Source organism: Haemaphysalis longicornis, unplaced genomic scaffold, assembly GCF_048455015.1.
Source record: "Haemaphysalis longicornis isolate Haplotype H1 unplaced genomic scaffold, Haemaphysalis longicornis Haplotype H1 scaffold_1, whole genome shotgun sequence".
NCBI lineage: Eukaryota > Metazoa > Arthropoda > Arachnida > Ixodida > Ixodidae > Haemaphysalis > Haemaphysalis longicornis.
In genome coordinates, this window is record NW_027526203.1 from 307,785,107 (window position 1) to 307,812,161 (window position 27,055).

Consider the following 27,055-nt stretch of genomic DNA (forward strand, 5'->3'; position numbering starts at 1 on the left):
ACACAATGCCGTTTACTACGATGAAACGTAAACGGACTCGACGCTGTTTTTATTCCCTACAGGTTCGGTCACCGTCGATTCTTACTGTATTTTGTGGTGACTGACAGGTTATGGGACGCTCCCTTTTTGCTGGTGCTATGACTGAGTGCAGGAGGGCGGTAGTCGACGGGAAAATCATCACTGAGAGCGCTCCTGAGAGCGCACCTCTTCAGTTGGACATTGGCCATCTATTCTCCTCAAAGCTCCCAAAAGTACCGTTTTCCCACGATCGCGCCCTCAAACAACTGCCGACTGATATTAGCATAATTGTCGCTCATAGGACGGCCTTCGCGGGGGATTGCTCCGGCCCACGCATCCCTTTGCATCGTCACGCAAAGAAAGAGGGAGAGCATGGAAGGGGGAAAAAAGAGACAGAAAAAGCAAAATTCCAAAAGAAGAATCAATCCGAAAAAAAATCGTGCTGACATGGAAGTACTCCACATAATCTTTTGATTGTTTTCCTTTTTACTTTCTTCAGGGACACTGAAAAATGGCTGACCGTTGTGGTGAGTACGACCGACTTTATAGATAGCGACTTGCCCATCGCAGCCAGCGATAATGGGAGTGGCAGCGTGCCAAAACATTACCGTATATGGACGGCGCGCTCCGTCAGTTGGAGGCAAGTTTAATATCCAATCTCGCCAGCTTCGCTTCGTTCGCAGCGGGCCCAGCGACTTCTCACATAGAGAGTAGCGGTCGTACCAATAAATGCCGATTGTACCAATCGCTACCTATAATCCCGGTCAGCAATGAGACTTCACGGTTAAGTCTAGAACCGTGTCTTAGCTATGCAAACATCAACGCGCACAAGTAAACCACACTGCTACCATAAGCTCCTGCTGGACTGACGTTCTTTTTTTTTCGAGCCTTTTCGTTTATTTCGACTTGCGGAAACTTTGTCGACTTTCGCTTTGCGTGAAGGAGCTTTATTTTTGAATTGACAGGGAAGGCTCGAAGTTGTATAAACACCCCGACAGGGCCATTGTGTGCGTGGAAGCGCCGTCATTCGTGCTGCAAAGCATACGGTTGTGACAGCGAAGGGAGCACTAATCAACGGCAACCTTTTCAGCAGCTACGGCGTTTTTACCATAACTTGGGCGTCACGTTTGTAGGAGCTCCGTCGTGGTGGTATACAAGCCTAACAAGTGACAAACTTGGGTATGGCAGCCGTCCCCCGTCAATGCTTGCGTGAAAACCACAGTTATCGTCGGGATATCTTTTTGAACCACTGCCCCCGCACCGAAGCGATCGGAACCTGGGGCATGGCCGTTCGATGCCCCCCCCCCCCCCCCCCCCCTTTTTTTTTTTTTTTTTCTGGGGATACCAAGTGGCCGTGCCTGGTGAAAACAATTTGCCTTTACCGTGCGCTTTCCGGGCTTGCTCAGCTGTACGCAACAAATACAATCGCCTAGGATATGTTTACTGAAAGTACGATGCAAAAATATTGCATGATCTTTCCCCATATTACTTCGCGAACGCGTGTCTTCTGGCCAGGTTTGTTGCCGAGCCTGCTGCCTAAGTCGTCTATAACCTACAAGCGCGGTATCAGACTCACTGCAGCTACTTTTTTGAGAATCACTATTCATGCTGCTGCAATACTGCCTCTGCATACGTTGAAGGCGAACCAAGACTGGGCGAGAAATTTCTGGCGCACGCTGTTTTGTTTGTTTGTTTGTTTTACTCGTGCTATGCGTCGTAAGCCAATGAGAATTGACCGAGCGCTGAGTTTTTCTCTTTTTCATTTTTCTTTTGATGCACAATATAAAACTTCGCGCAAAGACCTCATTTCCTCCATTTTTTTTTTCTGTTCCATGCTATTCTCCGCGAGATCGACATGTAGGTGGCGACAGCGTCGCGCTGCTAGTGTGGCTGCTCCACTGAGCGGCCCGGGAAAATGCACGCTGTGGGCGCGCTTCGTGCCTTTCTCGCGCCGTATGTGCGCACGAAAGGCGCAGACAAGAGTGGTATGGTGTAGTTCGGTTCCGCAACGTTCAATTGATAGCATGGAAGCGGCAATACGCTTTCATTATTACGCAAAAAAAAAAAAAAAAAAGCGGCGACCCATCGCTAATCTCAGGACGGGAAAAGCCAAACGTTGGTTGTTAGTATTACTTGCAATTGAAAGTACGCTAGGCGTCGTGTTCCGTAGCGGCGAAAAAGCAGTACTTCAACGAGTAGACGCCAGTATTTTCAAAACTGATTAACCTCCCTTTTGGCCCGAGGCTGTCCAGGAATTGTGGCTCGCATTTTTGAGAATTGTATTGAAAGCGAGCATTGTGGGAAAAATAAAAAAAAATCCAGCGAGTCACGACACACATTCTCCACACTTGTGGGCAACCACGTGCATTATATTACGCGATTTTTCCTCCTTCTTTAAACTTAGGTCCACCTTAAGAGGTTAAGACGTGACCATATTAGGCATTTGGTTATCCTGCGTGAAACACATTTCTGGACAAGGTGATTCATGTCAGGATTTGAAAATGGGATACATGAAAATGCCACACGAAATGCCACAGGACAGGCGATAACTCACAACTGCTTAGTTTTACCAAGAAATCCCCCCGAAATACTCTTGCGCATTCACAGAAACGTATTTTAAATAATACGTAAAATTAAGCAACGACTGTCCAAAAACGGTATTTATTTTCGAAAGGGTATACGGGAAGAATTCGATCACACAGGCGCTAGCGGGTGTAAAAATACGTTCCCGGTAATGTATGGGTGATAGCGCAGGGGTCGTGTGCAGTGTAATTGTTTTTGTTTGTTTCTTCTTTCTATAAGGACACAACGCAATTTTACAAGGGAGTGGCAAATTCACGGGTATGCATAGGTATTGTCGCTTCTTACTCGTTTCAGGTATTAAATTTTATTCTTTAAATAACCACCACGCCACCTTCAAAAAGCACCCTTTGACGTTCCTGAAACGGCAGACGACTGCACTCATCAATAATAAATGTGCAATGTGTCGAAGCAATGTTTATAACACGTTTCAGACGTATAACCCGTTTCACCGCGGCGAAGATGTTTCGTGGAATTAAACCAGCGCATTAACCCCCAACGGCCATTGAATATTGCGTCTCTAAGGAAATCCGCAAGCAGAGGTAACTATGTCATTGCCACGGTGTAAGAATATTCTTACACCGTGGTCATTGCTTACTGTCAAACAAGTACACATATTGGTTGTTTTATCGCGCGCAGCACGAGTCTTGCGCCGCGCGCAACGTGAACGAGCGGACGACGCGAGAGCGCCATCCACACTAGGAGCGGTTCGTCCCGCCACCGCCATGTGGCCGACAGTGTTCGATCTCGGGGGGATATTAAAACATGCTAAATATATCTGTTTTTTCCCCTTTCGCATGTACGTGCGCTGTCAAACGCGTGGAACACCATGGCGCCGGCCGCGTGCACGTTTTCATCAGCCTAGACAAGTAACAATTTCGCGTTAAAAACTCTTATTTGCGCCCACTGTTGAGCTGATGTGTACTTTCCCTAGTGTGAATCGGCAAACACTGAGCACACATGATCCAGAAAAAAGACGAAATAACAGCGACGCAACGCCGAGAGAGAGAGAGAGAGAGAGAGAGAGAGAGAGAGAGAGAGAGAGAGAGAGAGAGAGAGAGAGAGAGAGAGAGAGAGAGAGAGAGAGAGAGAGAGAGAGAGAGAGAGAGAGAGAGAGAGAGAGAGATGACTTTTATTTGTACCCGTCTAAAATGATGAGGGAGAGGGCATTAGCCTAGACCCCCGTTCATCTCCCTAACCGTCGGCCGGAATCCCTTGGGATTCAGCGGCGGTCAGGGCGAGGCCGATGATTTTGCGTTGCTCTTCTGCTTTGTGGTTGAGCAATAAGGTCTCCCAAGAATCCACATTTCTGTTCGGGTCGCTATAGGAAGGGCATGTCCATACCATGTGGACTAGGTCTGCAATGCTATTGCAGTGAGTGCATCTAGGATTAAAGACTTCCGGATGCTGTACATTTGCTGTACAGTTGAGGGTTCGGAAACACCCCAGTTTGTAATTTCCTCCACATAACTTCCTCTTTTTTACTGCGCTGTTTATCCGCCGCTGGGTAGGTCTTGCAAGCGAACTTGTAATGAGAAATAAAAGGTTCCTCGCGTAGAGGCCATGAGTTAGCTGCGATCGACCGGCAAGTGAGACGTCGGGCGGTCGCATGCGCCTTCTCGTTCCACCACAGGCCCTGTGGGCCGGGAACCATATCAGTGAGATTTGCTCTGCTGGTACTTGACCTTCTCTGAGAATTTTGGCGGCTGCAGTAGAGACCCTGTCCATACCATAATTCTTAATGGCTGCCTTAGGGTCACTAACAACCACCCTTGTACCAGTTTGTGCTATTGCTAGAGCAATAGCAACTTCTTCTGCCTCAGTTGCACTTGTGTTTTTGACGGTGCAGCGCGAGACCGGGTCTCCACTCTCACGAACCACTACCTCCGTGTGTGCGGGCTTGTTAGTATCGTATTCGGCAGCGTCCGTGTAGCACATCAGACCTCCCTCCAAATTTGGCCTGCAAGGCCATAGCCGTATTTTTTCGTCTGCCTTCGTGAAATACCGGGTGCATGTTTTTAGGCAGCGGTATAAACATGAGTCTATTCCTAGTTGGTCTAGGCACGATATCAGTCTGCTTGGAGCACTGACAGGATTCGAATGCCAGGCGCTCCATGATGTTCCTTCCAATTTTACTTCTTAAAAAGTCTTTGACGCTGAGACACCATGGCGGCTTCTATGAGCTCATCCAGAGTGTTGGATACACCTAGTCTCAGAAGCTTTATTGTCGCGGTGTTCGGAGGAAGACCTAGAGCGGTTTTGATCCCTTTCCTGATTATGATTTCAATTTTATCTTTCTCTGTTTTACCAAGTTTGAGATAGGAGGCAACAAATCGCACACGACTTACGACGAAAGCCTCAACCAATCTCAAGAGATTGGCCTCCTTCATCTCCGCATGCTTGTTACAAATGCGCTTAAAGGGGTACTGACACAAAATTTTGAAGGCGAGATAACTTTGGAGATAGATTGGTGGGAACACACATACGTCATCTGCAAAATATCAGCGGAAAATACACCCTAGAACATATTTAAAATCAATTTTAAAGTATGCGAAACGCAACCGAGCAGCCAGCGGAGGACATCGCGCAATGGACATTCCCAGGTTTTCGAGTAAATAAACAACATCCAAACACGTCACGAGTTTGTGCTGGCCGCTTCGCACTGCCGGCGTTTCCCGCCGGCTCACCGCTGCAATCGGAGGTCGGAGCTTCTGCTCTCGAGCAACGAATGATCCGATCGTTGGCGGCGGAGGCGCCGGGATTTCGTTGGCTCAAGGGGCAGCCGGCCTCGACCTAACTTCTATAGCGATTCCAGACACTCTATTTTTATTGCTTTTTATTACACTTGACGCGAAAACGCGCCGGGGACACGAAAAGCGCACTGAGCGAGCCGCACGGTCGCTGCACAGGTGGGGGTCACGGCCACGAAGTGGCGCAAGCCGGAGCAGGTAGCTCGAGCAATAGCCTGTTACCGCTGCACGAAAACGGACTCAAGTCCCAAACAAGGCAGCACATGAGAAAGGAGTTAATGATGCGATGGCGGGTTGCATTGAAAACCGTCATCTGCACCGCTTACTAAGCGGCAATCGAATATCCGCCGCTGTGTTAAGTCGAACCCATCTGTAGGCGGACCTGTAGGCAGACCGGCCGGCTGCTCCAAGCGCGCTTATCCCCACCAACTGTATCGAGCGTCGCGCGTCGTTCTCTAGCCGCGGCAGCAATTTTCACTCACAGCGTCTGCGTCATGTCCACGGTCACTTTTTAATTAAGCGGCTGACGAGATCAGTACGTTGGGGCACTCACAGAAACTGCCGGCGACGCGGATTCGACAGTGCTACGGCAGCTTGGCTCTGTGATATCCCTCCGATGATCACGTGGTCAGCTTTGTTTACACAAAATCTGGCGTTTCGCGGCACCCGCTGAAACCGACACTGTGACTGGCCGCATTAAAAACGTCTCTAATTAGACAACCGCCACACCCTGAAGGAAATGAGGCTTCCACACGTGATAAGCAGGTCATTAACTACTTATCGCAACAAGACAAAAACCAAGATGCAAAATATTTGTGTCAGTGCCCCTTTAAGTAATCGGCAAGTCTGGCTGGTACTCGCTTCAAGTCTCCTGATAGCTTCAAACGCTTGTAAAGCAGACAAATGATGATTAAATGCAGCGCCAGCCGGTGCAGTGGCGTCGGATATAACTAAAAAACCAAACAAGCAAAAACAAATTCGGCACGCGGAATCGGCGCTCATGGGCAGGTCGCTACCTATAAAGCTGGTCGTGATGGTGAGCATAGAGTTTCTCAATATTAGTGAGAAACTCTATGGTGGTGAGAGCCTGAATCGAAGAAGTGCACGGCTGCATGCGTAAATTGCGACAGGGAAACAAGTTTCACTTGTCGTTTGTCGTACGGTATGATAATAGGTCGATTCATTGGCCTCGCACATTCCCCACGACGGTATTTTAGTGTTACTGCCGTATTTATATTAATTAAAAAACGCTTACCCGTATACCGAACATTCAGTGTATGCTTATGTATTACATATAGTGGGCTAAATTTATTCTTCGGCATTTGATTATACGCCCATGCTTAGCAGCGCGTCATAAAAATTGCTCACGGCAGCGGTTATTGCTATCAGTGTTTATAAGACATCGTTGTTGTCGCCTAATTTTTCGCCCTTGCACGAGGTCTCGATGCGCCTATATGGTGTGATTGATGGTGGGGTTTAACGCGCCGACGCAACGCAGACGAAGAGGCGCGCCGTAGTGGAGGGCTCCGGATTAATTTTGACCACCTGGGGATCTTTAACGTGCGCCGAAATCTCGTACACACGGGCGTTTTTGCCTTTCGCCTCCATCAGAAAAGCGGCCGCCGGGGCCGGGAATCGAACCCGTGACCTCGTGCTCAGCAGCGCAACGCCTTAGCCACTGAGCCAACGCGGCGGGTGCCTAAATGGTGTTGCGAAAAGATTTTAGAAAATTTGGTCTGCTTAATTTAGGTGACGTAAAAAAAGAGGGAATATAGGATGGAATACGATTTGCCCTTTAAATTTCTACTGAGGGAGTCCGACAGCAAGAAATATAAATGTCATAAAATGCCGGTATGGTGGAGCACTCTAATTTAACAGCTTTTCGGCAAATGACAAGAGGTATTTGACGGTAAATATCACACCGGTGCGTGATGCGTGCGCAAAGGATGCAGCGCTCGTACAGGTCCGAGACGCAGCTGCTAGAATGCAGCTGGTGGGACGCGGCAGCAGTGACGCACGTGGCTGCGACAACACAGCCATCGCACCTATAGGGCGAACAATTTTCAGTTGGTGTCGTGACATGTCATTGACACGCCTGTTTTTTTATTTTTTGAACAATGATAGACATTTGATCTTCCATGGTCGCGCAATATGAAAAGCCGTGCACGTGGAGGAAGCCGCTCCAAAGAGCACCCAGAGCTGCCATCGCACAGGTCGCACCGATTGTAGTTTCGATCCAAACGCTAGCCGGTGCAACTTTACCGCATTTGCAGGGCCTGCGGTTACGCCTGGCCTATCGACGTTACCGTAACTTTAATTCGAGAATACTGCTCAGGGGCAAACGGAGAGCACATTTTGTGCAGGCTTTTTAAGTTTTCCTTTACCTCAAAATCTTTACGATGCCTGAATTAGAGAATGTCAAGGAAGGGCGATTCTCGTTGATTAAAAAGGACGGCGGTTCTTTTGTAAAAGTTGACAAAGGGGTCGTGACATCGTACTTTCCGGGAGTGTCCGTTCCTGACGTCGACTTTGCAACGTTCTTTAAGGACGTCTTCGCCAGGCATGAAGACAAGACCGCTCTGGTGAGTACAATTCTTTGCTAGGATTAGCGTTTTGTGGAGGCGGAATTATGAGTTTGATGGGGATTACTATTGCACTAGCTAAAATTACAAGCCGCATTTACAACAACAGTTTTGTAAAATTTTAGGTATGTTGCCTACAAGGGCTGCACCCCCTACGATGCTACAAAACTCCTGTCTGAATCAAGACCCAGATTGCCTATCCTGGTGCACATAAATATACGAAGTTAGCGCAAATACAAAATATGCGCCAAGATATACTTGGCGTATACGAAATATACGCCAAGAATATCTGCTTCGGAATCGGCCGATCTCTGGCACTTAAAAAAGCGAGCAGTGCAAATACAAGCACGTACAGCTCGTTTCGAATTTCTACGCAGGCACGCGCCGTGCTTCCGGCTTCCGTTGTATGTAGTATACTCTGCCTCTCTCCTGACGTCGCGCACACATAACACGAAATAGGTATATCTCGAAGTTCAGCAACTGCTTTGTATTCTCAGCTCGTAATTATGGCCATAAGAGGCCTCGCATAAATTTATATTGATGACTACATTTTATTTTTTATGGCCTGGAACATCGTTTTTCCCATTGCATTGCAGGAAAAACGAAGTTTTATGCCCCTTTCCCCAGTTTCCTTCCTCCCCATTTTCACGCAGTTGCGTCTATATTACGGGGCTACGTTACCTCCGCTGGTTGTTATTATTCAAATGTGTTACTGTACATTCTGCTAAGCGTCGTGAGTCTCGACTCTATATTGCAAAATCGCGTCTTTATAGCGCTCCTAAACATTCAGTCTCTACCCGACGCCAAAACGTTTACCTTTACGAAAAACGTGAGCTTTTTGAGGCGAACGTGGCGCGCGTAACCTCATTGGTGCTAAGATCCAACACATGAAGAGAAAAGAAAAAACAACATGGCGCCATCTGGTCCCAACATAGTTTGTGACCAAACTATTCTAATCGTGACGAGGGCAGTGTTTCCAGCCGCAGGGTAATTACCGTGCTTGTGGGGTAATTTGAGGATTCTTCAGTTGTTGATAATAGGGCGTAGCGTTATAGTTGAGTAGTAGCGTTGAGCGCAGCGTTGAGTAGTAATCCTTGAGTATATGTGTAGCGTGTAGGATTGGGAAGTTGGTATAAGTTAATCGTCGCATTGCAATGCGGACAGGGTTAAGGACATTCCCGGATGTAGAAAATCGTTCACACAGTGAAGCCCTCCGTGTTTTCCAGTTTATAATTAATTTGTTCAAATGTTGATGCTTAGCGACGCCAGGGCGCGACGTGGGCATGCGACGACCAGACGTTAGGCCTAACGTACCATGAGTACGGCGTTGCTTGGCACGTCGCAAGGCTCAGCTTGAAGATTATCATAGTTAAGTCCAAACTTAGGGCGTTAGCTCTAACATCGCGTTTCACGTCTAATTTCGTCAACTGCTACCCACTCGCAATGGTGCTCATTGTACTTATTGGCCGCCAGTCTGCGGAGTCCGGTTAACGTCATGAGACCTAGATCAGAGCGAAACGTTAGGCCTAAGCTCCTGCGCATATCAAATTATTGCTGCTATTATTCTAGAAAAGAGATACATACTTACAGAGTAGCACATACGCACATTGTGGTATTAAACAGCATGGTTGTATGCTGCTGCAGCGCACGTTGCCACAGACTCCGCGGCAGATGCTGGGGCATGCATCAGTCAATCCATCCATCCATCCATCCATCCATCCATCCATCCATCCATCCATCCATCCATCCATCCATCCATCCATCCATCCATCCATCCATCCATCCATCCATCCATCAATCAATCAATCAATCAATCAATCAATCAATCAATCAATCAATCAATCAATCAATCAATCAATCAATCAATCAATCAATCAATCAATCAATCAATCAATCAATCAATCAATCAATCAATCAATCACTTAGAGCTAAAGCACTAAAAGGGTTGACCACAAGGAATGTGTGCCCCTACTCTGAATCCTGTGCGCGTAATCTGAAGCTTACCGAAGGGGTACATGCCCACAGGGCGGACCATACCCGCTTGAGGTATTGGACCACGCTTTTTAAATAGGCGGTATGCATGCGGCTTTCGCACGATATTCCGTGGTTGGCACAGCGAACCACCTGTCATTTTTTGTTTCCTTTGCGACGTTCTTGCGTGGCCTCACTATGACGAGTGCAGACAGTTTTCTTATGGGTGTTTATTATAATACTAAATACGGCCGCAAACGACGCTAGTGCCACGGCTCCATTGTGAAGGCGGGCTGTGAATTACACTGTGCTATTACTGTTTTCGCAGTGGCAAAGCTCCCCTGACACTTGCGGCGTGGTTCCGAGGACATAGCGAGAGTGTAATTATAAGCCAGAAATTACTGAATGAGAACTGACGGTATGTTTGCGCTGCCTCTTTCAGTTGGTATTTTCGGTTAAAAGAGAAAAAGGCCGGTTAAATATGGCGAAGTCATTTTTACAAATTCGAAAAAGGCTGGTATTTAGTACCTCAGCTAGAACTTGAAAATGATTGGCTGCGAGTTCGTCATGTAGTGGTGTCGTGAAGATGTCATGGCATTAGATGCATTGCCATTATGCTCTTCCCGCGTTATTCTTCTTATTCACTCGTGCAAACGACATTACAAATATTTCCATTCTTTAAACTATGCTTGCATTTCTTAGGTGCTTCTCACATGCCATATACGCAGAGCACGATTCGAAGTCAGATTGCTCCTATATCCACCGTTATACTGTACAGGTGCGCGATGCTCCATTTTTCGTTTTTCATTTGAGATGAATGTTAGAAATGAACATGTGATGTATTTTACTTAGGCTGTCAAATTTTGAATACCACCGGTTGATTTAAAACAGTCACACCGTCATATACTTGTGACTGAATGTCTCTTACGACAGTACAGGACGTAATGCCACTAGTTTACAAAAAAAAAAAAAAAAAAACTAACGCCACTAGTTTATCGCAAAAGAGTACAGTTCTATACCCATTACATGTACGCCTTTTTCGGGTTTTTTGTTTCTCTAATCATAGTCTGAACTTAGAAATACGGAAGTTACATAGCTAATCACAGTCTGAAGTTAGAAACACGGGAAAATATGGTGCTCAATTAGAATTATGCATTTATATAGTTACAAAGAAAAGCTGACAAACTTAATTGTGAATAAATATTTATGAAAAAAATCTCTGAAAACATAATTTCAAAATAGAACCGAAAAGGCTACAGGGAAGTTAAAAAATTAAAACCTAAAGTTTTAAACATTACAGTATTCCACTCCGCCGAGCGGGTTAATTTTTTCCCGTACACCTCGCAATTAGTACAGTCACAATAAATATTTGAAAGAAGTTTTTATATATCGGTAAATTTCAGGGGTAAAATACAAATATTGGCGCCTTAGACCACAGCAAGTGGTCGCAAATTATCAAAATCACTAAAAAGGGATTCGCTGGCCCATACATTGTTTCACCCTGTGATTTACGGCGTAACAAACTGTAATCGGTAAAATGGGGTCGAGAGCTTGTTGAAGCAGTTTTATGAAAATAACGGCGAACTAAACACAAGTGAGTGCAGAGTAAGCGGGAAACGTGCGGAAAAGCTCCTGCGGAAAGCGTGCATTCGTAAAAACAAACTTCGGCTTTATAAGTTTAGCAACTAATATTAGCAACCTTAGCAGGTTGTAAGCCTTTTTGATTTCGTTCAAATGTACCGCCGAGAGCAGTACAACATATATATGGTTCTGAGCACGCAAAGTATCGCCGTTTTTGACCGGCACCTTTTTTTAATTATTTCTAAGCTTCGCTGGCAGTTTTTGCTTAGTTTTGCAACATTTCGCCCTACAAATGATCTACATTTACGTTATTATAACGATTACATTTCGAACTTTCGTGAATTATGAATTATTGTGGAACTGCAGGGCGTTACATGGTCCGCCACGTTGCGTAATTGTTTTATAGTTTTCTTATTTTATTATTTTTCAAAATTTCGTCCGGCCAATTATCTCCCTTTACGCTATTATAACGACTACATTTGGAACTGTCCCGAAATCTGCATTATTGTGGAAACGCAGGGCGTTACACGTTTCGCCATTTTTCGTATTTTTTTCTATTTTTGTATTTTTTGGCTTTGCCAAAATTCGTTCTACCAATTAACTACATTTACGCTATTATAACGATTACAGGGGGCACTTCCGCGATATCTGCATTTTTATGTAAATGCACGGCGTTACACGGTCCTGGCTGTGGGGGTACTCGGCAAAGCATGCTACGCATTAACACGCGTCCACAGTGGGGACCGAACCCACGACTCCTGATTAGATCTTGGATGTATTACGAATTGTTCTATGCGGGCTACTGTGTTCTCCGTCACTTTTGGGGTATTTTTATTTAGCACAACTATCTCTGACGATTAAGGGTGGTAGCCAGCGCCACTCTGACCCCCCCCCCCCCCACACACGCACACATACATACACACACACACACGCACGCACGCACGCACGCACACACACATGCACACGCACACACACACATGCAAACGCGCACACGCGCGTGCACACACACACACGCACGCACGCGCACATACCCACACACACACATGCACACGCTCCCACGCGCGCGCACACGCACACACACTTGCACACGCACACGCACGCACACACGCAAACACGTACACGCACACGCACGCACACACATGCACACGCATGCACACGCACATATATATAGCAAAAGGGAAAACTCAGAGCGCGTAGGAATAGTACAGGTAAATAGTCGGATATACGGCAAGAATAACAAAGCTGTTTACTTACGCATCGGTATAGGGACTTGCCTTCATCAGAGTAAGGTTTACATCACATTTTTCCATATAGTTTAGATTCCATTCTTCATACAGAGTGGTGCGACGATAATTGGAACACTCTAAAAACATTTCCTGAGCGAACCGCCGCTCTGTTCACGCTCAAACTTCACACGAAGGTCGCATTTAGTGGTCTATTTTGTTTGACACTGGGAAAAACGACGGTACTTACCTGTTTATTCTGAAAATAAATAAAAACGATTTTAGCCTATGCGAAAATGGCGGCCGATTTGGGCATGCGAGCCAGCGCAAGTTGATCTTGGAACGACGGCAACGGCACCACCCGGGCGGGGTAATGCAGAGCGAAACGCATGTTTGGGATTCACGGTAACAAGGAGCCAAATGGTGAAACAGACGATCAGAAAATGTGAAACCAGGTGAAGAAACAAATTCAACGTTTATTGGCATCGATGAACCGTGGGAACATTTTATTAAGATTGGTATCAGAAGTTACGCAAGTAGTAGTAGTTGGGATTATCGTAAACTAGGGACGAAACATATTTTCTGATCGTCTGCTACACTATTTGGCTCCTTCCCACCGGGAATCCCAAACGTGCGTTTCTATATATATATATATATATATATATATATATATATATATATATATATATATATATATATATATATATATATATATATATATATATATATATATATATATATATATATATATATATATATATATATATATATATATATATATATATATATATATATATATATATATGGAGCAGTACAACTTTGAAGTTGGTAGAGAACACAAGAAAAGAAAACTTCGAACGCGACGCGGTAGACACCCCGATTGTTGCCAACGTTTCAGCAAAGAGACTTGCCTTCGTCAGGGCAACCTCTCGCCTGGCTGGCACGCTTTATATAGGGGTAGGTCCCCAGCTGAGAGGAGAGAAGGAAAGAAGGAAGCGGAATTGAGAAAGCGGATTGGCTTGGGAGTATGTCGGGGGAGATATTGAGGGGGAAAGAAGGTTGTATAGTTTGAGCCGTGAAGTAGGCCAGAGGGAAGTCAGCCGGGGGTCGATATTCCGGGAAATTCTTGGAGAGAAAGGATGAGAGGGTGTTTGTTGACCCGCCACACGGCATACCAAAAGGTTCTCAGAACCGCCAGAAGCAGAGGAGGCGGTGAGAGGGGTCCTTATCCTTTATGAGAGGGGTCCTTAGCCTTTGGGAGGCCCAAAGGCCTCCAAATTGTGTTAAAACCAGCCACGTCCGGAATGTCTGCGCGCCATATCGATAAATGGGATAATGTTTTAAAGAATGCATCGGTTGAAATTACACGAATACTCATTGATCACTATGAGTCATCAGAAAAAGCGTTGCGCAACACCGAAAACCAGCTCAAAAAGTCGTCCCACCTTGCCCCGCTTGAAGTACATTTATTGCAGGAATACGAACAGAAAAGGGTTCACGAGATTGGTTTGGTTAAATCAAAAAAATTTTCCCGTGATGGTGTTCCACAACCAACCTATGCTCAGCAGCGGACAGATGTTGAAGTCGTCGAGAGGCGCGAATCAACACTGCATCCAGCCAATTCAGATCAATCTTGCATTGTAAACCTGTCCAGTGCCACTCTTTCTCCTACTGAAGTTAGTCTTCTATCTCGTGGTCTCAGTTTCTGCCCAACAACCGGTGGTGTCAACGATTTTGCGCTCTTTAAAGACTTAGATAACTTCTGCCGCAATATACGACTCAGGGAATATTTCCATGATCATCCCAGCTCTAATGAGACCCATGACCCCTTGCCCTCCAACAAACACTGGACTCCCCCGACTCAGCGCGACAAATACCTAGATATTTATATCTCGGCAGTCACTCGCGACATTCTGGATATATATAAAAAGCAGCTCCCATACCGGAAGAACCTTTCGGCAGAGGAAACCAATGCGCTTAAAAGTCTTGCGACGCGAAGTGACATTGTTATTAAGCAGGCTGATAAGGGAGGCGCAATAGTGGTTATGAATAGAAGTGATTATGTTAATGAAGCCCTCCGACAATTGACCGACAGCTCTTTTTATAAGCGTGTTCTTAATGATCCCACAGAACAGTTTAAAGCTCTAATAAAGGAAACCCTTCAAACCTTGGCAGAAGGAAAAAAGAATAGCAGCTAATGCAGTAAAATCACTTGTCCCTCTTAGTCCTGTCGCCGGTAGGTTTTATTTATTGCCCAAAATACATAAGCAGAATAATCCAGGTCGTCCTATCGTATCCGGCATCGGCACGGTAACGGAAAAACTCTCTTGTTATGTAGACTCGCTGATAAACAAAATGCCAACTAAGTTTCCTTCGTTTGTTAAAGACACAAACCATTTCTTGAGTGATATTATTGAACTTCGCGTGCCGCCCGACTCACTACTCGTCACTTTGGACGTCGCTTCTCTGTACACCAATATCCCTCACGACGATGGCGTCCGAGCTGTCGTCGAAACGTATGACGCCTTTCATGAATCTAATCCCATCGACAGTGAAACACTGGCAACGCTGCTCAAACTAATTCTAGAGCTTAATAACTTTGAATTTGATGATATGCACTATATTCAGATCAACGGAACGTCAATGGGCACGAGGGTCGGACCAAGCTACGCTAACATTTTCATGTGCTCTCTCGAAACCGCATTTCTCGACAAACGTTCTCTTAAACCTTTCTATTACAAACGCTTTATCGATGATATTTTTCTGATTTGGCAACACGGCGAACAAGAACTTCTTTCATTCATTAGAGATTTCAACAACTGCCACCCACAAATTTCTTTCTCCCACCAATATTCGGCTGAAACAATCAACTTTCTTGACGTCTCAGTGTCATTGCATGACGGATAATTAACCACAAAGCTTTACAGAAAGCCCACAGATCGTCATCAATATTTACACTTTGGAAGCCACGTAAAGCATAACAAGACCAGCATACCTTACAGTCAGGCGGTTCGCTTCAAAAGAGTATGCTCGCAAGAAGCCGACTTTAACCAAAACTGCGCAGTACTCCGTGACTCCCTTACAAAGCAGAAATACCCGGCACAGATTATTGATGACGCAGTAAAACGCGCTAGCAAACTTGATCGGAACGAACTATTGCTCCCAACCACCCCGCCTCTTGCCCAACCAACTACTAATCTGATTCTAAGTTATTCAGCGTCAGCCCCAAAAGTTACTTCAATTCTTAAAAAACACCATAATATTCTCATGCAAAGCCAAAAACTTCAACGCGTTTTTCCACATCCGCCCCGCGTAGTCTATCGGTGTTCCACGAACCTACGTGATTCACTCACTTCATCTAAAACCACTCGCCCATCTTACATCGGTTGTCGGCCCTGCCAAAAACCGCGATGCCAAATTTGCCCCCATATGACGACCACCACAACAGCCACTAGTACAGCTTCAAATTTTAGGCTTAATATCAAAGGAAATTTCACTTGTGACACAGAAAATGCTATTTATCTGCTTGAATTATGCGCGCAATGCCGACTTCAGTACATTGGCCAGACCGCCAACTCTTTCAGACTACGTTTCAACAATCATAAGTTACACATTAGGACCCTTCCCAATCTGCCGTTATCCAAACATATAAACGCAGCTGGCCATTCGTTTGATAAAATTAAAGTGACAGTTCTTGAATCCGGTTTCCGCTCGCACAATGATAGAGAAGTCAGAGAATCCTATCTTATTCACAAATTCAAATCCATGACATCAGGCTTAAACGAAAACATCGGCGCGCTGACCTTTTTGGTGCACTCATAGTCGTCTGTGTGAACTTTCACATCTTGATTACACATCTTTGTGTATGGGCGTTTGTGTATGATAATGCGCGCGTGCTCGCAGTTTCACTGGTATAGTTTTAATGTTTTTACTCTATTATCAGTTTCTTTCGCCTCATCGCCTGCGTTGCGTCGGCGCGTTAAACCCTACAATCAATCACGTCATAGCAAAAAAAGAAAGACACACGTCGAAAAAAGAAAAGGTTTAATGTTTCGGCCTAGGGACCGGCCTTCGTCAGAATAACAGCAGTGGCTGTAGTCACACAGCATATAAAGGTGATCGTTGCAAGGTCACGTGAGGGGATGACAAAGTAAGCAATTCAAATGCAATATACCGAGGCCCCATGCGACAATCTTTTCGGATGAATGAAACATAATAATAAGTATGGCACGTGCAGTATAGGAAATAAGCAATGTGAAGCACTGTCAATGTCTCTCATATATATATATATATATATATATATATATATATATATATATATATATATATATATATATATATACAGGGTGTCCCAGCTATCATGCACCAAGATTTTAAAAAGGAGAAATTGCGTAGCTCGAAGAAAACCTAGTGCATAGTGTTTGCAGTACTGTGAAGAAGCGGAGAGTAATTTTTTCGTTAATGAGGCCTAATTACATAATTGTAATTAATTATCTAACTCGAGATATACTGTCCTAATCACTAAAGTGTCAATCAGGCACTTGTAGGTAACCACGAGGGGCATCTAACTGCGGTATTTTCAGTGACGAACTAATTGCGTACTCATTTATTCTGACTGATAAAGGAAACCCGCGAAATATGAAAAATACCACGTGATGACGCTTACGCGCGCATTGTAAAGCAGCGTCCCCAAACAAAGCTGATTGAAAGCAACTGCTTCGCGTGTTACCCGCCCGAAGAGACAGCGCATCACCTTGATAATAGCATGCATGGAAGGAGCAGCAGCAGCAAGATTCGCGGGACGCGTGTGCAGATAAGGAACAAACTCGGTCGCGATTTCTTCTTTATTTCTTTTGTCTTTCATTCTGGCTGACTCAGAGGCAGCCTGTTTGAGGGCGTTGCTTTACGGTGCGCGCGGAGGCGCCATCACGTGGTATTTTTCATATTTCCCGGGTTTCCTTTATCAGTCAGAATAAATGAGTCCTGTCTTGTCCTAATCATGATGTTCCATCAGTAGTTGCACATGATTTGAATGTTATTGTCCATTGTGAAGAGTAGCGTAAATGGCAGTTCTGTTGTGACTACAGGAATGTTTGTCGTTGAGAAAAGTGGCCTTGTCGTTACGACACAAATGTGTGTCGTAACAACAGACAGCTTTGTCGTAACAACAGGATTTCTGTTGTCACAACAAACTACGACAGAAATTCCTGTGAGGTTTTTGTGGTATTTCTCTGGCCAAACTAAAAAAAGTATTGACGGGATACTTGATTCAGAAACGGGGAGTGCGATGACGGATTCGACTTCGACTAGTCGGCCGTAGTCGTAGTTTATTGACTCGTCTAATGCGTCACAGGATTCTAATCCGGGATGCTTGGCAGCTGCACATCCTGAAGTTTAGAAAGGAAGGAAGCTGTTGGAAAAAATATTGCCGTTGTTGAATGCAGTGAAAACAAGTTTGTCGAGCGACAGCTCGGTTTTCGTGCCGAGAGCCCGCAGTGAACGTGTACACAATTGCAGCGCATGACAAAACACAGACGCTGCTTGCCGCGGTCGGAGTGTAGGTGCGGACACGCACTAAACTTGGATGCAGCCAGCTAATCCTTGTATTATTTCCTGATGACACTCGCACACACTATTTCCCCTATACCCTTCTCCCCACCCCTCCACTTCGAACGAACGAGCCATCAGGCGCTTTCATTGCACAACCGTACGAGAGAGAGAGAGTGAGAGAGAGAGAAAGAGAGAGGGAGAGAGAGAGGGAGAGAGCGAGAGAGAAAAAGATGAGACAGGAGAGGTCAGCCCTGCATAATGCTGGGCTTGCTACTTCAGATGGTCGGTGAACATGTGATGAGGGTTAAAAGCTAACACGAATAACACAAATAAGAAAAGTAAAAACGAAAGAAAATCACCAGACGGACACACGCACACATTAAAAAAAAACGGCACAGGCAGTCACAAGCTGGAGTCGAGTCCAGAGTATCTAAGAAAACTCACAAGAGCTTTAAAACCCCGCACCGTGCTTTAAAACCCCGCACCATGAAAAGCATGCTTTTCATCGTGATGTCAGGCAAGGGGTTGCATGATAGTCTAAGTTACCACTTTTGTATGGTAGCCTGAACCGCTAGATTTTGGTAATCATTTTGGTGTCATGGTGTCTCTTCCTCATCGTTTAGTTTTCATTGTATAGTTCAAGAAGCAGCAGCAATCGTTCACAGGTTATGGTAAAACTAGGGAAACCCCGCTCCTCGCTGGCTACCAGTCCTAGGTTTTTTTCATTCGCATTGCGTGGGAGCTGGGTGGGGTTGTACCTCCGCCCATCATGAAACACGAGACGAGACGTTCACTTTATTCACTTTGTAGGAGTTTACTATGAACTCCCAATGGCTGCTGGAGGCACAAAAATACGCATTTTTTGCATCCTGCCGGGTCTGCTATTGCCAGCGTGCACAAAGAAGCAGGAAAGGTGGCCTTGAGCGGGGCGCAAACTGCCAAGACACAAACTACGCCTCGTCGAAGACTCGCCCTCGCCTAATACCGTATTTACTTACGTAATGATCGCACTTTTTTTCCAAAAAATTTGATGCAAATTTAGGGGTGCGTTCATTATGCGGGATAAATTTTTCGCGAAAAGCTTTTGAGCACAGAAAAGGCAAGCAAGCTGCGGGTCAAAATTTTTACGTACGTCTCATAAACATAATAAAGATAATAAATAAAAACATAATAAATTTCCACCCACTGACGCCAGCCGCTTTGCGAAGTGACGCAAAACGCAGTGTTTTCATGAATTACGGAATGCGGCGGAACGAGCTTGCTGCCAGGTGACAACAGGGCGACCTATAAGTGGCTGCCGCTGTCACAGCGCGGTACATCAAAACAGACATGAGGGCCGACGCAGCAAGCTGAGCGCATTGTTTTCTTTGTCTTGTGAGTACATTATGTGCATTTAGTGAGAGTTTCTTCCTCATCAATATTGAACGCATGCTTGCCGATATCGCTAATATCGGCAAGTCTGCGGCCATAACGTCGCCATGTCTGCTTTGAAAGGGAAGGAAACAGAGGTAAGCGCGATCATCATCAGCTAGACTTGGCACACATACCACATACTGCTGCGGCAAGTTCAGGGTGCGTTCGTTGCGCGGGAAATTAAAAAAAAAAATCGATTTTTGACGGCAACTTAAGGGGTGCGATCATTACGCGAGTGCGACCATTATGCGAGTAAATACGGTATTAGAACGTAAGGTTCTGAAGCAGATGGTTAAAGGGGCCCTGAAAGAGGTTTTGTCGATACATCTGTGCTCACATTTTCAAATAATTCAATGTACTAAGAATCACCTCCTTCAAAAAATTTTGTCAAAGCGATGAGTATTAGGGGATTTATTGCAAATCAAAACATCGTATTTTCGCCCGCGCCGCGATTTTCCCTCGCTTCATCCAAACCACACAATAACAACCTCCTCGCACAGCGCGAGCGTGACTGCCCATGGTGTCTGTCTCGCTTCTCCGTGACGTTTGCAAGAACATCCGGTAGCGCGCGTCGGCTACTACGATATTCTGCGCCGCAGCATCGCTTGGGGACGGGGCCATCTGACTTACTGCTTTCCGTTGCGCTGTTTTAAAGCTTTAGTGTTCTTACCGACGACGTCTTCAACGCGAAAACACCCAGTGAAAAAAAAAAAAAAAAAAAAAACGCTTCCCGTTAGCGGAACTGAACCTGGGTACCTCGCGTATTGAAGGCAGCGTCTATCCGGTTGCTCCATTTCGACATGGTTGGAGCGGTTTGGAAAACCTAGGCTACAACCAAAGAATCCCTCACGAGAAAGATTCGCGTTCAACCATCGTCGTCGTGTGACGAAGGGGTCCATGATTTTTTATCATTCTGCTTATGAATCCTGCATTCCGCTCCCGGCTGGAAAAGCTGACGAAAGGAAAGGGGCGGCACTTTTAAGCTTCCACACCACGCTGAAAGATCAGGAAAAAAGAGAACGACCCTGTCACCGCGCATACGCGGCGACATGTGTTGGTACACATTGGAGTCTAAAATGTGTGTGCGAATAACCAAAGAATCTCCTCAAAATCTCTCAGAGTGAGCACGTACATGCGTACAGGGACATACAGCACGTACAGGGACACTGAAGTGATTTGTAAACATTGCGGGATTACTAGCGCAAATTGTCGTCCGGAGTCTACAGGCCATGTTTCGACCACTCTGAGTGCGTTTATGCGAATTTATTTAGTAGAAAAGTTAATTCGAAAATGCTGTCCTCCTCTCTGCATCCTCGCCCATTTCCTGTGGCGTTTTCATGTGACGTCAGGACGAGATGACCTGGCTTGACTGCGCTACTGCACGGCTCGCCGACCTTCCGACAGAGTCAGTCGGCCCTGCGTTTAGTCCGACGGCCGCTGACGGGTCCTCGCAATTCGTTCACTCAGTTGAAACGAAGCCACGACACGTTTGTGAATGGAAGAATGTGCCTTTCTTTACTTTGTTAGTTTGTACACTGCATCAAGCTGCGATTCCGGGTCGCTCCACACAAACGCTGCACAAGTGCACATGCGACGCTTCGTTGACTGGTACACTAGTAGAAAAATCTAAGGCCATTTGAAGGCGGGAGAAGTCAGCCAAGCCAATATAGGAACTAAGGAAATAAAATCAACTGAAACTTTTACCGTACAGCGTAAAACTAGGGAGCAGGAAGCACTTTTTCGCGCTTGGTGAACAACCACAGCGGTCAGCAGCACGGCTACGCACGGCTATGCACGAGCGCTATGCTGACCGCTATGCAACAAACAGTCACCTAAGCTGGTTGAAATGCTAAAACTAAATAAAAGTGTAAACTGGTTTTACATTATATACCTCATATTTCGAGCACTGGCAGTGCTGGCCCGTGGCCGAGTGGTCTAGTTGTGCTAGGCATGTTATTTTGCATGTTGGAAGTTCGAATCCTCGAGGATAGCTTTTTTTGTAAGTTGATTTTTTCGTTTTCGGCCGATGTTTTCTATACTGAGTTCACCATTTTTGGGCCGTAACTTTCACTGCTCCACGAACGAGTTCTCAGAACGCACGCAGACGGACACTGACGCATCAGCAGGTTCTCGTTGGCATGCTGTTGCCATGAGCACCGACTGCTTGCGGGCAGTGAGCACAGGCCAGAATGAGCAGACCCTTGGCCTGGTGCGAACATGCTTTTTACGATACAGGCACGAGTGAGCAAAGCTCAAAATATGGGGGGAAAGCGCATGGCATTTGAGTGTCCGAGGTGACGCGGAGGGCGTGCAACCACTGCGTAGGTCTCGGCTATACTCGGTTACAACTGAAGAACAGCACCACCTCATGTAGTGTATCACTCCGCCAAAGCACCGGACCCGTGACGTCAGTGCGCGCGCGTTTTGAAAGGGGTTTGCTATGAATGCGTGATATCGTCTGCCTTGTCTCACGCAGTTTGTTTGTCGTCACTGGAGTCGTTTATAAGCATATTAAGTCCAAAAAATCACGGGAACGGCTCACGCCATGTTCAAAATATTCCCAGTAACGCCCTACTTGCGCCGCGCGGAGAAACATCCGGCTACGGTGATAAGGCACAGCGGCAACTTCCGGTTGCCGTGCTTTCCCAGGGCAGTGCTTTGCTTTTTGAGGCTAGAGCAGGTTGCCTGCGAACTAAGAGTTTTGTGGGGAAGTATTCAGAAAATGATGGGGTATGTGTGGTCTGCGGAAAAGAAACAGAAACTACGCGGCACATAGTGTTAGAATGTGAGGGTATCCATCCAAATCTACATGAAGGGAATATTGGGCTTTCAGAAGCCCTAGGATTTAAGGGTATCAGAGAGGAAGTTAACTTCAAGGCTGTCGAGGGGACGAAAAGAAGATTAGAATGCTGGTGGACGAAAAGCAGAGAGGGGAATATTGCCTAGGACAGTTACCACCTGTAACAGGGAAAAGAAAGTATTTCGGGCCTAATAAGCTTTAGTGCCTGCCCTAAGCAGCGCTAGTTTTAAACCAAGAGTGTAAAACATCGTTATATTAGTCCTTTTTGGTAAGATGACATGTCATCACCCCGCTTCAAAGGGGAAACCAATAGGAATCATCATCATCATCATCGGTGCCGTTCTTAAGTTTTCACCGAGTATAGTGATTGCTGCAATTTCAAGTCGTCCTGGGAGGCTTATCTTAGGCATTTTAGATCCGACAACATGGCAGAAGCGGGGTATGACTATTATTGAGATACCGAGAATGCCCATCCAACGATAACGGTGAATGTCAAGCATGTTGTTTTACAGAACCGAAAGCGAAACTTGTCTGAATGCTAATCTTACACATCGTCTAATCACGGTGCACCTCCTCCCGAGGTCACAGCGTTTAGTTGGTGCGGCCGCCGCAGACCACGCATGGTAGTTTTTCTTCTTTCGGGCTTTATAAAATAATTACCGACTTATCAACCGCATAAACGATGAAAAGTGTCTTAAGTTGAGCCAGTCTACGCAGTGCAATCAAAAACGGGAGCTTGACAAATTCACTTCACTGTCCCTTTAAAGGAACCGTGCAAAACTCTTTTTTCACATTTTTTTCTAAATCTTAAATACTTACAGAACGTAGTCAACCATCACCTCCAGTACTTAGAATAGCGGGTCACAATGTACCTGAGCCAAAAATTGGTGCTCTGTTCCCATTAGATAACTTGGAAACTTACTCAAAAGATTCTTTTCTCTCTTTCCTGTTTATGGAGTTCTTTGACCGCTGGAATTAAACCATTACAGCAGTGTAGCGTGGCTATTGGTAGACTTTCTTTCAGTTGCAGCAATGAACGCATTCGATAGCCACTTTAAAGGGACCCTGCAACACTTTCGATAATCGCTTTCACTCTTTCCTTCGCGTCTGGAACCACTGCGAAAGCTGTAGCAGAGTCCTTCAATGCTTTACTAGTCACGAAACTGCTCCGTAACTCAATGGGAGAGCTTCATATGCTGCCTTTGGCTGCCGCGCGGTGGCGCCACCCTCTCACTGAGGTCACTCTTCCGGCGGCGTTGCGCTGGCTGCAACGGCGGAGCCGCGGTGAGTTGTGTTTGTTTTGTGCGGGGAAAAAATGTACCGTGCATCTCGCGCTGTTGTGCTGCGACTTAAGTAGTGCAACGACGATGCCGAACATGTGTTGCGACCCGAGATGTCGTTGCTTGTACAACGATACCACAGAAAATGTTTTCTTTTTCTGTTGACCGAGCGACGGGGAGCTGCGTGAGAAATGGAGGCGCGCCATTCCAAGGCAAGCAACGGGAGATTTCAGCTTCGACCATAAGTGTGTGACAGTGTTTGGAAATGCACTGTGTGTGACAATGGAAAAAGCAATGTACCCTTTTGAGAGCAACGTGGACCTAGAATTGTACAAGGCTAACTTAAAATCGGATTTTTGTCATATCAGTCAGGTTGTGGCGGTGCTTCATACCTGTTTGCAAATTTGCATTACCTTGCGCTCAGGCTCGCGTGCAAAAAGGATTTGGGACGTCCTTGTGCTTTTACTTTTCATATTTACGCGAATTGCCCCTTAGGGTTCGTTTTGTTTGTTTTGTAATCGCGCGTGGCTGATTCCGGTTTCTTATCTGGCGTTTCAACCGGAGCGCCCGTTTGCTCTTTTTGTCGTACGTCCCGTCGGGCAATATTGTTTGATATGGAAAGTTTGCCACCTTGTCGCTAACTTGATTTTTTGTTTCTTCGACAATGTTCTTAATCTTATTTCCATGGTGTAAGGTCCACTTATGAGATTAGCGGCCAGGCGCCCGGGCTGCGCGTGGGAACCCGCCGCCCTGTCTGACGACGTAGCACTGCCAACACTGCAGAGCAGTCGACTCCAATTCGTCACGGTGCGCACGGGAGACGGATCGTCTGGCCCACCGCATACCACAGGGCTAATCCCCCATTGAGAAAACAGACGGCGCCGCCGGATTCCAGGAACCACCGTCAGCGTGGTGGCTCAGTGGCTAAGGCGTTGCGCTGCTGAGCACGAGGTCGCGGGTTCGATTCCCGGCCGCGGCGGCCGCTTTTTTGATGGAGGCGAAAAGCAAAAACGCCCGTGTGTGCAAGATTTCGGCGCACGATAAGATCCCAAGGTGGTCAAAATTAATCTGGAGCCCTCCACTACGGCACGCCTCATCGCCTGCGTTGCGTCGGCGCGTTATACCCTACAAATGAATCAATCAATTCGGCCGCCGTCTCCAAGAACTTCAACACCATCGCCCAGCCAGCCTCCTGCCAAATCAACCGGAGCCCGGGCGATTGGGTTCCTGGTCGACACCGGACTTCGGGGAAACGATCTTTACTCATGGATTTGAAATTAATAACTTTCCGATAGTAATGCATGCATAGCAAACACCGCGCAACTCACTTTATCGAAGTTCATCTGTGCACGTCACACTGCGGACTGCTTCTTCGACGTTTGTGTTTCATGCTAGCCTTTGTAGAGTAGGAGCTCGCTAGCTCGCTGCGTTCAGAAAAGCTTTGCGTCGTTCTTGGCTTCGTAGCAATATTCTGTTTCCTCCGTATGCTGCACATCGCAGCGCGAAAAAAATAAATTTTTGTACCCTGGACCACGCTCTTTTGTCTCCCTTCGTAACATTGAATTTTTTTGTTGCGTGTGATAAAATCAGTTTTATTGTTCTTTTTTCGCTTCCCGTTTTTGCGAGGATTGCAAAGGGTGGAAGCAGAAAAACACATGGTGCAACATATATATCTCTTCGCGTTTTGATCCTTCGCGTTGCTGCAGCGTTTTTAGATGTTCTCAAGTGTGTACCCACTCATCGAAACGACAATACTATTGGGCTATCTCTTTCAGCGTTCTGTGCATTCCAGAGATATCAATGGATTCATTAAGCGTGGTTTCTTTCAGTTTTTTTTATTATTATCGATAGGCCCGCAGCAGTCCGTGGCTACGCAGCTACCGTATGTGTGGTATTTACCACTTTTTCTATAAGAAAAAAAGCAATAGAGATTTAAAAATCCGTCAACACGACGGCGCAGCGCTTGTGCCAGAGCACGCAGAAGCCGTTGCCGTTCGCGGCCGAAGTCTACGGTAATTTCTTCGAAAAGTAAAACCCCATTGAAGGCAAGTGATATACACAGTGACTGGACTATTTTTCGCTAGCTACTACGAAAAAAACACACTTAATCAGCGCGCCGACACTAAAAGCAGCGAGCGTTTGCACGCCAAGAGCTGGCCAATACGCCGCACGCGCGGCGGCTGGATGACCTTCGTGCGGCGGTGGCGCCTGTAGTGGCGCGCGCGGTCCCTATATGAAACGAGCGCCGAAGTTTCGTGACCAGTAAAACATTGAAGGACTCTGGCTGTAGTTATCGCCAGCACGGAGCGGCACTGTGTGATTTGCTCGTCGCACCAGATACGCCTTCCATTTCTGCTTTGCTTTCGTGTTTTTTTTAAACGTTGCTATCAAAAAGCGTTCATTGAGCTGCAACTGAAGGAAAATCGGCCAACAGCCGCTACATGGCCTTAGTGACGTAATTCGAGTCGTGGAAGAACGTCAAGGCCAGGAAAGCGAGAAAATGTTTTGAGCGAGTTTACAAGTTATCTGATGGGCATAGAGCAGTGTTTTTTGGCTGAGGTGCTTTGCGACCCCTTAATCGAAGTACTGGGACAGTTGGGTGACTTTGTTCTGCAAGAATTTAACATAAAAAAAAAAAGGTGATAGAAGTGTTGTAGGGTCCCTCTAAAAAGAAATCCACGAAAGCATAGTAGAAACGGAAGGAGGCTGCTGCGACGAGCACATCGCGCAGTGCCGCTCCGTGCTGGACATAACTATATCTTGATTGTGGGGTTTAACGCGCCGACGCAACGCAGGCGATGAGGCGCGCCGTAGTGGAGGGCTCCGGATTAATTTTGACCACCTGGGGATCTTTATCGTGCGCCGGAATCTCGTACACACGGGCGTTTTTGCTTTTCGCCTCCATCAGAAAAGCGGCCGCCGCGGCCGTGAATCGAACCCGCGACCTCGTGCTCAGCAGCGCAACGCCTTAGCCACAGAGCCACCGCGGCGGGTATAACTATATCTTATACGATGCTCCCAGATGCGAAGGAAAGAGTGAAAGCGTTTGTCCGAAGTGTTGCAGGGTCTCTTTAATTGGCCGCTCGTTCTCACCAACGTCGAGCGTGGTCGTTTTGAGGTGAAGCCATAAACGAGCGTGCACAGGCATTTGTAGTATTCCATTACGTTATTACGATCACTTCCAAACATTTATAACCGTGACAAAAAAAAATTCAGAGAAGCAATTGCTCTCACGCACAAGACTTGAATCGTGAAGCTGTTATAGGGAAGCATTTCCGGACACATAGTTAAGTTTCAGTATCATTGT

The 27,055-nt window shown here is 46.2% G+C and overlaps 1 protein-coding gene across 4 annotated transcripts in view; it reads left to right on the forward strand.

Moving 5' to 3' along the window:
* LOC144149826 (luciferin 4-monooxygenase-like) overlaps positions 1-27,055 on the forward strand; it is a 146,564-nt gene that overhangs the window by 74,358 nt on the left and 45,151 nt on the right. Inside the window, exon 1 of one of the 4 annotated variants that reach the window (XM_077681518.1) lies at positions 7,411-7,930. The exons of 2 other annotated variants lie outside the window; for them this stretch is intronic. In XM_077681518.1, coding sequence (XP_077537644.1) covers positions 7,748-7,930 — 183 coding nt within the window. In that variant the 5' untranslated portion in view covers positions 7,411-7,747. Of the gene's footprint in view, positions 1-7,410; positions 7,931-27,055 lie in introns of those variants that run through there. One more of the 4 variants, XM_077681494.1, reaches the window with a different exon arrangement.